The 12,887-nt window shown below is 39.5% G+C and overlaps 1 protein-coding gene across 1 annotated transcript in view; it reads right to left on the bottom strand.

Annotated features, from left to right (window-relative positions):
• Window positions 1-1,361: 1,361 nt before the first annotated feature.
• slc17a9b (solute carrier family 17 member 9b) overlaps window positions 1,362-12,887 on the bottom strand; it is a 14,379-nt gene continuing 2,853 nt past the window's right edge. Inside the window, exons 4-13 of the mRNA XM_085146205.1 lie at window positions 12,025-12,124; window positions 11,617-11,747; window positions 11,401-11,497; window positions 10,304-10,400; window positions 8,519-8,606; window positions 8,380-8,414; window positions 8,092-8,207; window positions 6,453-6,508; window positions 6,345-6,374; window positions 1,362-5,960 (exon numbers count right to left, since the gene is read on the bottom strand). Coding sequence (XP_085002331.1) covers window positions 5,782-5,960; window positions 6,345-6,374; window positions 6,453-6,508; window positions 8,092-8,207; window positions 8,380-8,414; window positions 8,519-8,606; window positions 10,304-10,400; window positions 11,401-11,497; window positions 11,617-11,747; window positions 12,025-12,124 — 929 coding nt within the window. The 3' untranslated portion in view covers window positions 1,362-5,781. The remainder of the gene's footprint in view (window positions 5,961-6,344; window positions 6,375-6,452; window positions 6,509-8,091; window positions 8,208-8,379; window positions 8,415-8,518; window positions 8,607-10,303; window positions 10,401-11,400; window positions 11,498-11,616; window positions 11,748-12,024; window positions 12,125-12,887) is intronic.

The raw sequence follows: 12,887 nt of genomic DNA, 5'->3' as shown, positions 1-12,887 counted from the left end.
ATCACATACATCGCCTTGACCAACACTCACACACCCACCATCCAATCAACCCCACTCGGGCCAACTCTAGGTTCAGTAGTAACCGCTTCAGAATGCTCAGTGGAGGAGCTGGGGATCACATCCCTTACCCCTCCCCCCCAATCAGTGCACAACCCGCTATTCCCTTCTGGGCCACTGCCACCCCCAGAAAGCTAAATCCAAATCCACCTTCCCCTGGTCTCCACTTCTGGACTTAATCGGGATAATAAATTTGAGATTAATTAATAACACAAATAAACCGCAACCCTAGATCTGTATACCTGCTACACATAGCAAAGGGGCTGTGTTTATTTGCAAAACCTCTGGACCATGAGTCAGTAATAATAAAAGACTGAATTTACTGCTCCAGTCACCTAATTTATTCACCCCAATATTCAAGTATTCATTTTTTTCAAGATCATATAGCAAGAGATGCACTGAATGTTGTCATTCAAATTTGCTTGCTTCAGGTGAGATGAGACAGTAAGATAAATCATCTACAACTGTTTGATATTTCTGATTAATTGATGATTTTATGAGCAGTAGCAGAAAACATTTTGCGATAAGAGCCTCCCATTTTTGGTTAATGATTTTTCTATGTCTTGCATTAGTAAACAGATTTTCTTTGTGTTTTGAATTGTTTGAACAAAATGTACAAAACTGATTTTACTGGCAAATGATTTATGAAAAAATAATGAGAACACTGGGAGCTAACAGAAATACTTTTACTCGTCTTAATATTAAAAATATTAGGAGAAGTAAAGTCATTCTCATTAACAGCAACGCACAGACATTCATGTTTAATAAATATACTTTCATTTGTTATGGGTGAATTGAAAAGGCGTGCTATATTTACCCCATCAGTGTTTTATCTGTTCTGTTCTTGCCTTAAAACCAAGCATCTGACACTCCGTGCCAAAGGCGTAGCACCATATTGTTTTCTAAAATTATATTTCTAAACATTTGTTCAGATATTTGTCTCTGTTTCTGACTAAGGACCCGTGAACTCCATAACCATTCATTTGGCAAAAGAAGAAAAATCTGTACTCTCACTCTGACTGCAGGGAAAAGCTGGTTTGCAGTGATGGAGTGCATTTGTGTCTTTGCTTCTCAGGGTTATATAATAAATATTAGACGACTGAAAACAGCCTGAGCCTCTTTTCTGCTGTTGAGGCTCTGAAAACAGAAAACATATCGCTGCGAAGGATTCAAACCGAACATACCTGTGGGTTCTAGGAACAGACCAAACAATTGCAGGTGAGGCTGAAATGAGATACAGTAGAGCCATGTGCATGTATCCCCCCCCCCCTCCCCCTCCCCCCACACACAAACACACACAAACACACACACAAACCAACACTGTCCTCATCTGGCCAGTGGGCTGAGCATGGTTTAATGTTATTATCACGCAGGTGTGGGTCTTGTCCCTCAGGGTTCCATTAAAATGATGCCCCTCTCAATGGAGGCTCCATTTGCTCTTTAGATTTAACACGGGCCATATGTCTAGCAGGAGGCAAACAGCTGATGGGGTTTTAATTGACAGAAATCAACATATTTGGTTGTGCGCATGTGTGTATGCGATGGTGTGCTAATGGTGGATGAGCTTGGGCATCAGGGGATCCCTTTAAAGGGTCAATTATCTATCAGAAGAAAGAAAGAAAGAAAGAAAGGGATGGAGAAACGCTGCAGGTCTCGTTTAGCATTGTAGGACATAATCATGCACATCAGTGAGTGATTACATTTCCTTCATTTTGGAGCTGACATTCATTGTCCATCCCAGGAACACACTGGGTGTACAGAGCACTAACTTCATGTTTCATCCAGCTCCACAGAGATAATGCACCAGGCTGCAGTCAAATCATGTAAAATTAACTCTGTCACAGAGCTGCTTTTGGCTCAGGAGGGGACCCAAAACCAAAGACTGTGTCTGCTGTTGTGTTCAAACTCAATCGCTGCTATAACAATTGACTGAAATAACAAGACGTAACATACAAAACCATGTTACGCTCACTTAAATGGAAATATTTCTTGGATGATTGTTGAAAAATGGTTGAAAGTAGTTCGAAGTCCTGCAGGATAACAAAACGTTAGGCTAACAGGCGCAATGCAATTAGCACATAAAGCCTGTCAATGGCCCTTCAGTATCACAGCCCTCTAAGGAGTGGGAGACTTGTTAAAGCCTCCTGATCTATTGCCCACAAAGTGATTAATCCTCCCTAACAATGACCAGTCCTTAAACTGGGCCTCTATATTATTAGGTAGTCCTATATAGCATTTTAGCTTTTCACTAATTAGCATTCAGATCAGGGACCCGAGAGACAACCCCTCCACCACAGAGGAAGGACATAGGATGAGATGGCGACACAGTGAAATGTCATTACTTGATGTTAATTACTAATTAATGGGGCTATTTCATTTACATGTATCTCTGGCTCTCTGATGGGCCCTGCATTTACTGGGTTACTCCTACCAGCCAACAAGTAGAGAGGAGGTGGGGAGGTTTATCTCCCCCTCTCTCCTCTACTCTCCCTCAGTGTTTCATCTCTGCTAATTAAATAGTGGGCCACTCATCATGATTATGTCTGCTTTTACAACACCATTTTGTGTCAGTGAGAGCACTCCAATAAGTGGACTGGCCACCTCTTAACACCGACGTTGTTTTCTTTTTTTATATGAACTGCACATCAAAAAGCTAAATTCACTGCCAACCCGCTCCGCTCCTCTGACTTTTATCTGACTTGTTACTTTCACTCACTTGTGACCCCTCCTTTTTTTTTCTTTTCATCGCCACGCGGCAGCCACAAGCCATCCGTCTCCATAGCAACCAGAGCCATTCGGTCCCATGAGGGGGAGTGACTAGCGTCTGGCCATTCGCACGTGGGTAGTGCCAGCTAGCCAACATGGCACACAGCATCCTGCCATATGGTGCCACCACATAAGTACTGCTGGCCTGGACTCGGGATCCGGGGCTGTAGTGTGGCCGGTAGTGTGAACACGACGAACCTGCGGTGGAACCTGCTTTGGACTGGTCTAAATAATGGAGTCCAAATAAAAGGTTCCCAGGACAAACCTTTATGGTTCCTGAAAAGCTTGAAAGCTTTGTGTATGAAAAGGCTCTTTCGTGCAGAAGCTGGTGATATTTGCTGCAAATCGACATTCATGAAAACTTCATGGGTATGCTGTTAAACAGGAGGACCCCTTTATACATAACAGGAACTGTGGAGTATCTGGAGATTGGGAGGCACGCCGTGTGCTCGCCTCATTACTGATGCTGCACTGCCTCTCTGTGGAGATGCAGAGAAAATACACGCAGTATTTTCTCTGTGCAACATATTGAAGAAACTCAAAATACTTGACAAAAATATATTTTTTTTTATTCAAACTCAAGAGCTTTTAAATACAGTATATCTGAAACACATTAGAATACTGCATTTTCTTTTCTTTTATTTTATCTAACGTGTACATTACAGGTTATCAAAAACTATTTGACAGAAGGCTTTCAGCAACCTGTAGTAAGATATGTTGGCGAAAACTATTTATAATGTAAAAGGTTTACATTTTGAACATAACAAAAAAAAAAAAAAAGAGGCATGCGGGCATTTGTAAATAGTGCAGTGCAAGCAACTGTGAGATCCAGCATAAGAAAAAAAAAAACTATTGAAGAGTGATTATTTTGTACAGTAGTCTTATGTAAGACACAAACACAAGCATGATCTGGTGTCCCCGCATTTGTGTTGTTGCTGGATCATCAAAACCTATGTTGTGATGTCATCACAAGCTCATAACCATAACTATAGCCCAGTAACACTAACCCTAGCCCAAAATCTCACCCTAACGAACATTAATTATGATGATCCCGGAACAATACCAATACGTGGATATTGATACACCCAAGCAAAACACACTCTGTGTACGGCCACACTAAAAACATAGTGTTGGAACAGAATTTTAAGAGATTTGGGGAAAGATACTCGATTTTAGATAAGAATTTTTAAAACGGTAATCATAATTTATAGCTACTTAGGATTATGTTTTTCTACCAAACACAAAAATAAATAGGTAAAGAAAAGTTGTTGTTTTTTTAACTCTGAAAGACAGAGAGCTGCGCTTTAAATAAATCCTATGACTTCATTCTTTTTTGTAACAAGTGACAATGCCAACATCAGAAATGCACTTCATGTTCTACCTAAAGTTACACCTCCAAGTATACATGGAATAAAATCCTAGAAAATATAAGCCAATGTGCAGTTATATGCCAATAACAGTAACAAAAGACAAAGAGGCAACAAAAATCCAACAAATAAGGCAACTATCAGCAATGTACAGCAATCAGCAATTGACACTTTGTTACCACGAAGGTGCATGTCTTGCAGTTTTCTTGTTGCTCAACTGAGGCACGAAACAATAAATGCATAGATTTAAGGTATCAAATAAGCATCTGGACCTAACATGAAAACAGAACTTGTAAAACTGTGAACGCCAAAGATAAACATTACATTTACCTAAACCTTCAGACGGAGTTATGCAGCTAGTTTTACGTTGCTACATAGGTTTCCAGTTCGATTGTACTGAATCCGATAATTTAGCGTCATCTCGCCTGTCCCCTAACATTCATAACGTCACTGTGTAACTTGGAGACTATTTCAACTGCCTTAGTGACAGCTAGCACTATCTATCATGAAAAGTTAATGGATGCCCTCCCAAATACTGATATCACTTCCTGTCTAGTGCTTAAGTAACAAAGGTATTAAGTGCGATAATAATGCAACCTAAAAAAGTTTCTTCTTGAAGAATCGTGTTGTCTGCATGTGTTGTTTTTACATTATTATGATATCACACTGGTGATTATTTAGATATATTTGTTGTTTGTCATCTAACCTGTCTATTTAACATAATTTAAAAAAAAAGTCTTTCAAACTCTATCCATATAAATATAAAATTACTCAAAGCAGTTAGGTGAGGTATTTCTATGACATGCAATTACAAATAATGAAAATACAATTAATTAAATTAAGTAATAACCTTTGGTCTTTCAACTTAAAACAAACCCTTGGAGACAGTGATCAGCGAGAGCGTTTAGGCAAAGCCTTGCTGCCATAAAACTCTTGGTGATTCGAACCACAGAAGGTAAATTGTATAGGGCATTAAACTGCCTTTAAAGTAATTAGTGGCTGGGTAATGAGGTGTCACTCAGATCTCTCAGTGACGGCTGAGTGAGGTGTACTAATAAAAGACTTCAGGTATGAGAGGCTGGACTCTCCCCTGGTGTCATCCACGCTGCCTAACCCATCCCTGCAGGGCAAAAACAAACCACCTCGGTCTGTCACAGCTCTCACTCCGGAGAGTGACACATCCATCACTCTCACAGCTCCTTCGGCACAAACACAGCAGAGCAGTGGGCTATGGCTTTCAGTTAACAATCTGTTTGATTTTCCTATTCCCAAGTAACACAGTCTGTACACATGGTTAAGTGTAAACTATTTTCCATGGAGCCTGGAGGTAGTGTAGTCTTTCCCTACTTCCCACGTTCTTCCTTGACTAGCACAGCACCCTTTAACACAGTTGTCTTCTTTCCAGGATCCAAGGTTAAAGCCCGACAAGACTTTTCAGTAACATTGTGCAGGCTCTGCTGTTGCAGTCAAACAACCACAGATCCCATCAAACTTTTCATAATTGTTGTGTGCAGTTTCGTCTATGCGCTGGATAATATCGCAGCTGCTGGTTGCCCGAGGTCACATTCAGGTCCCTCCAATAACTGACGATTTAGATGTGTATGTTGTGGTGGCGGACCTTAGTAGAGTCAATGTCAACCCGGCGTGCCTCAGCGAATGCCAGGAAGGTACAGAGGCCAAGCAGGTTGACCGTGGTGATGAGGGCAAACACAGAAGCCCATGAGCCTGTCGCCTCAATGAGATACCCCGAGAAGTACACCATTAAGACCCCTGCACAGGAACACAGAGTAGCTATAAATAGGAAAGCAGCACAAAGAGGGTAACAACATGTGCAGTGTCTTTTAAGTGGCAAAACTATTCAATTTGTCCCACATCTAAATTTCTACAGAGAAAATGTCAATCTTTTCTGTGTCCCTCACAGGACCACTAACTGTCATCCCCTCATCCCTGTATTATTCATCTGACAAAAACTTCATCATGGTCCCTTGATGAAATATGCATGGGACAAAGAGACAAGCGGGACTGACATTCAGCACGTCACCTCAAAGTTTGAATTTAGAGAAGTGAATCAATGATTTCACTTAAAAGCATGAAAGCAACTACTGGTAAAAGATTCATGACAAGTAGATATTTTTTTAATTAATACAAACTCACCTGAGAAAGCACCGCATGTATTCATAACGCCTGGAAAAGAAATGTACAGTAATTACTCGTAAGGTGTGACATTTTGCCATTGTTCTAAAACACACTTTTAGAACTTACCAAATAAAGCGCCAGCACAGGACGGAGCAAGATCTTGAACATTTACAGAAACACCACTGCAAAAGAAAAACATGTCATTGTCAATTTGAACTTCAGAAATGACTCTAAATACATCCCAAACCGCAACAGAGTATAAGCCTAACTCTGAATGGCATTCTTTCCCATAAAAAAAACAGATGGAGAGAAAATCTGTGTCTGTACTGTGCTACTGCTGAATGCATATTTACTGGTTTATTGTAAACACATCTATATCAATTCCACTCTCATTTAGTCGTCATGGCTGGAACCAGAGTGAAGAATAGATTTTCTTTAGTGAGTTCGAAAGATCATTAATGGAGCCACAAAAAAACAAAATGAAATACATTTTTTGTCCACATCATACTGATTATTACCACGAGGTAATATATGTATATAACTTATACTTTTTATTTACACCATTCAAATATGTATAAAATGTAGTATTAGGGCCACAGTAAGAAAAAAATCTATATTATTGATTGTTTCGAGAATAAAGTTAGAATTTCAAGAAAAAAGTCAAAATGTGGAGATTACAGTTGATTCAAGACCAACTGCCACGGTTGCTGTGCCTTCTGAGTTAGTGAAATCATACTTCAGAATCAGCTTTAGTAACAAGGAAGGAAATTCTTTTTTTCTTTTAGCACATAAACACTATCTTATCAAACAGATACAATTTCATTTAAAGGATATCTGATTATTTTTAGATATATTTTTGATATCTTAGTGCTTTGAACAAATCCCTTAAAAGCCCCAAACCACCAAAGAACTGATCATTGTTTTCTTATTCTTTTTTATCCTTTTCTTTAGTCACTCTTTCTTAAAATGTATCCAGTTCCTCTGTGCCAAAGAGCTCCAGTGTTGTTCACAAGTTATTAAATACACATCAATGAATCATACCATTGTAGCGGCTGTACCTTCATTACCATAAACCCAAGTTGGCTTGCATACTTATTAGCACACCAAACATGCATTGATGCATTCTTTAAAAAAATGCAGTATTTACTTTGGAAGTTATTTTAACTTATTACAATTAAAGTCAACGTTTATGCCCTGTTAGTAGCTGGGATGACGAATTCCAAGACAAACCAAATGTAATAAGGCACTACTAGGTAAAGTGGTTAAAACATAAATGCTTACAGACACTGATCCGATACAATGACAACTAGACAAACTGCATGCCTAATAAAAGCTGAGACCTGCCAAGTCTTCCTTGGTTATGCCTGAGCCAAGCAGCATGATTTAAGACTTTTTCAAATGCAAAGTTGTTCACTGGGGGGGCGGAGTGGTGAAATATTTAACATTTCTAAGCAGCTATGCAAATAAGGGTAATATTCTGAAATTGTATCATCAAGTTTGAGTGAACAAAACACAAAACAATCTCTCAGGAAACACCACATTCACATGTAAAGCTAACCTCACATCTGCACAAATACCCACAATGGGGCAAAACATTTCTTACTAAGGAACAAGCAGGTTAAAGACCATTTAATATTTGATCCAGTCACGTGGGATCAATGTGTTCTCATAAGCACCTCTGTCAGTTAATGTTTAGAAAAGTTCAGGGCTGCAGCGTAAGTGTGAATACAGCTACAGAGTGTGAGGAAACAGTGGGTGGCAGTACCTGTGACTGAAGGTGGTGAGGCCCATGGTGGCAGACACAAATGCTACAGCCCAGGGGAAGGTAGTTGTGCCACACAGAAGAAGGGTAAACACACTGGACACACCCATGGAGAAAAACTAACACAGAGGGATGGACACATGAAAAAAAAACCCACATCAAACACAATTGTACATAATTCATTGCATAAGCAGTGTAAACAGGACAGTCGTGCACTTTGTACTGGGAAGAAGAATCACACTAAACACGCAACATACAACAGAATAACTGAACAACTGAGAAATATTGTACCTGCATCAACTTCCTCACTGATGCTGTATCGAAGCCTGAGGGATTCAGAACAGAGATTAGGGAAGTCCAATGTAACAATATCAGTGCACTAAACATTTAAAATAATACTGATGTACAGTTTATTTCTCCTATTGTCTACCTTGACTGATGAGGTGGTCGGAGAGACAGCCACTAAAGAGGGATGAGGGTATGGCCACTAACCAAGGAATGACATTGAACACCCAGCCCTAGAAAGATAAAATATTTTTGGGCTTTATTTGACCACATACAGCAGCCAGCTTTGTGTAGTGTATCAAGGACATGTGTTGTTTTAGTGACCTGTCTCAGTGATGATGATCCTAACAATTAATGACAAATAACTGTGACTTAATGTTGCTTTAAAAAGTCGACGAGTCTTAAAAATTATTTTTAGAAGATGGATGTAGAAACCCAGTGGTTTCTTGACTGCATTTAAAGCCTAAGCAATAGCATTTTAGTCACTGTCATGCTTTTAAGGAACCAGAGGAACCCATGTTTAGGAAATATGGCAGGGTGCTAAATATACTTGTTCGTCAAGTATGTTAAATACAAATATCCCTGACGCACCAGCTGCATTTGTAACGTTCCTCATACGTTGCACAGACACGCATCACTGCTGGTTTCAATCAAAACTAGAGTTCCACTTATAAAAAATTAAACACAAACTTCTTGTTGGTCCATACGTACACAAGCCACATTATTTGTCATGTGATGCAAAAGTCACCAACATCAGGAGACAAATCCAACTCAGTGACTCAAATGAGCACAGGTAAGGACCAGCAGACATCTACAGCTGCCTACATCACCAAATCTGGCAATCAAAGCGGCCACAGCTAAAAATTAAAATCTTAGAAAAACCAAAACACATGAGTTAAAACAACAAGAAAACCCACCAATTGTAGAGCTGTTATGAATTTGGGCCATTTTTGTGCTAGGTTGTAAACATGCTTTGCAGTGGTGTTTGTTAATTTGGACATTTTAGCATGCAAATCTATGGAGATTGCCTCTGTTTTGCAGCCAGGCTGAAGTGGCCCCTTCAGGAACTATAGTTCTTGTAATTTTTCCAGCTGCTTGGTCAGACAGATTTTCAAGTTAAAATGCTCAACATTATACCATAAGTAAACATGTTTGCAGCCTAGTACAAAAAAGGAGGTTTTGGCCAAAAAAAACAAAAAAACACCTAATATCTACTTCCATAACAGTTCTGGGAGGTTGATTTTATTTTTCATCCTTTCTCATAATCTCCTTCTTAAATTTCATTAAGTCTTAAAAAATGCAGAATAAGATGCGCGAAGCTAGTTCACCTCAGCTAATTTGAGTCACTGAACCAGATGACTCAATTGCACTTGTGTTACTTGTGCCTTTTGGAGCCTGTTTAATGCAACTACCTGACATATAATATTGCTGGCACCATTTTTGCTGGTTATTTTTACCTACAGCCTATATGTGAATTCTAAAGAGTCAAACTGTAGTATTTTATTTGTATGCTATAAAGCAGATATCTGTGTCTGTGCATTGCAGCAATGCAGTCTATGAATCCTCCACTGTGTCATTTAAGTGGTCACTTCTGGTTCCAAGAAACCAGGATGGTGATGGCCAAAATTCTAAAATCAAAGCTTCAAAACAGGAGTTTACAAAAGAATGCATTTTTCCTTGACTTTTCCTCAAGCGCCACCATTTGGTCAAAATTTTAACCTATTCAGAGTTTTGATTTATATAACTGCAAAACTTAGAACATAGTTCAAAGCGCCTTTATATCTAATTCTACTTTCACAAAGCCACTCACATGGCTGTAGACTCTAAGTCTAGTAAATAAAGGTGCGGTCTTTCATATTTTTATCTCTTAAGCCCTTTCTTTATTGATTGGTTTCTCTAATAATCAAAGGAGTCATGAGAAAATAGTTACCTTGGCATCGGGGAATGTGTCTTTAAAGAATGTCGGCAGCCATGACAAAAGAGTAAAGAAGGTGCTCGCCGTGCAGAGGTGTGTCACTATTACGGCACTGGTTATTGAATGAAGAAAAACAAGTCTCAGTGAGCCCATTATAATTACACAACTACTCGTTCTGCGCTTTTTAACACACAATGACACATTGACTTAGATACTGTTTTCCCTATTAGACAAAGGTTTGTATCTGTGCTATTTGTTATAAACCGATACCTCTATGAAGGTATGATGCATTATGTTAAAGTGAGTCAACAGCATAGTAATACTGGGCGACCGTGGCTCAGGGGGTTGGGAAGCGTATCTGTAACCGGAAGGTCGCCGGTTCGTTCCCCGGGCTCTCTGTCCTGGTCGTTGTGTCCTTGGGCAAGACACTTTACCCTACCGCCTACTGGTGTTGGTAGAGGGGCCGATGGCGCAATATAGCAGCCTCGCTTCTGTCAGTCTGCCCCAGCTGTGGCTACAACCGTAGCTTGCCTCCACCGGTGTGTGAATGCGAGAGTGAATGAATAGTGGCTTGAAAAGCGCTATATAAATCCAATCCATTATTATTATTATTATTACTAATAAGCCTAAACTATCATGTAATATGTGGAGGTGTCAACAGGGATCAGATCAATTAAGAGCACACATGTACGCTGTGTCACTGAAAATGGAGCACATCAGGTGTCTTACAGTGTATAAATATCAAGGTCATAGGGAGGGACTGGAAGGAAAAGACCTCAGAGACATGATTCAGACAGTTGAGGAACACCAACATAAATCCGATAATAAGATATTTTACATATTTCCACATTCCTCCACCTATTTTTTTTCTTCTAGCTCAACACACATGCAATGGTTACAATTAGTATTCTGAAATTTTGAGGTTGCAGTAAATCAGCCGAAGCATTACATCAGAACCTGAAGGCACACAGGCAAGATTATTGCTGCTTATCCATCTGAATATGAAAACAAGCACACACATGTGCACAGAGCATAAAATATGTGTGCAAAAATTATAGGTGCAATTGCACATAAAGTCACACCCTCATAAATAAACACAGGCTTTATCTCACCAGACAGCAGGTTGTTTTAAGAGCCGTAACCAATGTCTTTTGGTCAGTTTGGACTGGGCTCCACTGCTGCCCAGGGACTCCAGGGTGATTATAGGCCCTACAAAACACAGATAAAATACAGGAACATGAGCACAGAAGAAGATGCTGACTCCAGTTGAGCAGGTACAAGATAAGAGACAGCACAGAAACTACTGACACAGCTGAAGCATTACTTGCCTTCTCCTTTGAGTAGATATTTCCACATGCAGTAGGCCCACAGGACTGAAAGGAGTCCAGAAACATAGAAAACACTCTGCCAGCCGTAAAGGTCCAACATGAGGGAGCCTGCCCCCCCAATTACCAGAGTGCTGGGAAATAAAACCACAACAACATGACAAGTTAAAACACAACCCTGTAAAAAGACATTTCAGCATGTGATTAGTATGACAGAATTTTATTGTGAAATTTCCTTATACATTTTTACAGAAACAACAAAATCACCATATTTAATAGTAACTGCTATTAAAATCAATAAAAGCACAAAAAACCTTCTCGTTTTGCAATAAAAACACCCAATAATGAACTAAGAAGGGACACTCAGCCTTTTCTCACTACTACCCAGTTATTGCATAACACTTGACTCACCCCAGATAGGAGCCACTACCCACGGTGCTCATGAGGAAGCCTCTTTCACTTTCCACCACCTTTTGTGAGCACAGACTTGCAAGAGAGGGGTAATGAACTCCTGACAAGAAAACACAAAGCATAGCCAAATTTTAGAAGGTCTTAAGGTTCAGCGGAAGAACGTTTCACATTATTGTCTAATAAGACAAACATAAAAATGTGACAGAAAATAGAAAAAGAGTAGCACATATGATACTGTGCCGGGTTATTTGAAATAAAACAATGCAGTCAAATCAATTTAAGGACACTTTTAAATGACTAAACTTAATCGCTGTTCTAAAGCCAAAGGAAGCAAAGTACAGATGTCTGTTTGACAAATCGAACATCCCACCAGCAGAGGTAAATATGTCTTGATTGCTCAACAAATATGAGAATTATTATTTGTTTTCTATATATAAAGTAGCCATGATGAATGTAGGCTACTCAAAGATCTTGGATTCCTGGGATCCCACATTTTTAACATTAAAAGACTAGCTAGTGCAAGGGTGTTTTTAGCATTTCTTTGTGGTCTGTGCAGTGGACACGTTCAAGTCACATTCCTTGTAAGTGTGACTGACAAATTGAATCATTAAACACAAGACAAACATCGGCAAACATGAACCAACAAGGACTTTAACATTTGTCTGCACGAGTTCCTGTGGGTCAGATAGATTATTTTGACTTCCCTGATGCAGACAGTAAGCAGATGCATTGCAAACAGAATTTTGTAAGAAATGCCACAGAAAATAAATGAAAGACCATTTACTGGCAAATGCTCTTGAGGCATTAAAGCCAGCATCAGTTGTGGTCAGATGAATAATGTCTGATTGCCCATCCCTACTGTT

The sequence above is a fragment of the Neolamprologus multifasciatus genome, chromosome 20 (genome assembly GCF_963576455.1).
Source record: "Neolamprologus multifasciatus chromosome 20, fNeoMul1.2, whole genome shotgun sequence".
NCBI lineage: Eukaryota > Metazoa > Chordata > Actinopteri > Cichliformes > Cichlidae > Neolamprologus > Neolamprologus multifasciatus.
The sequence above is the reverse complement of the archived record's forward strand: the minus strand, read 5'-3'. Positions and strand labels throughout refer to the sequence as shown.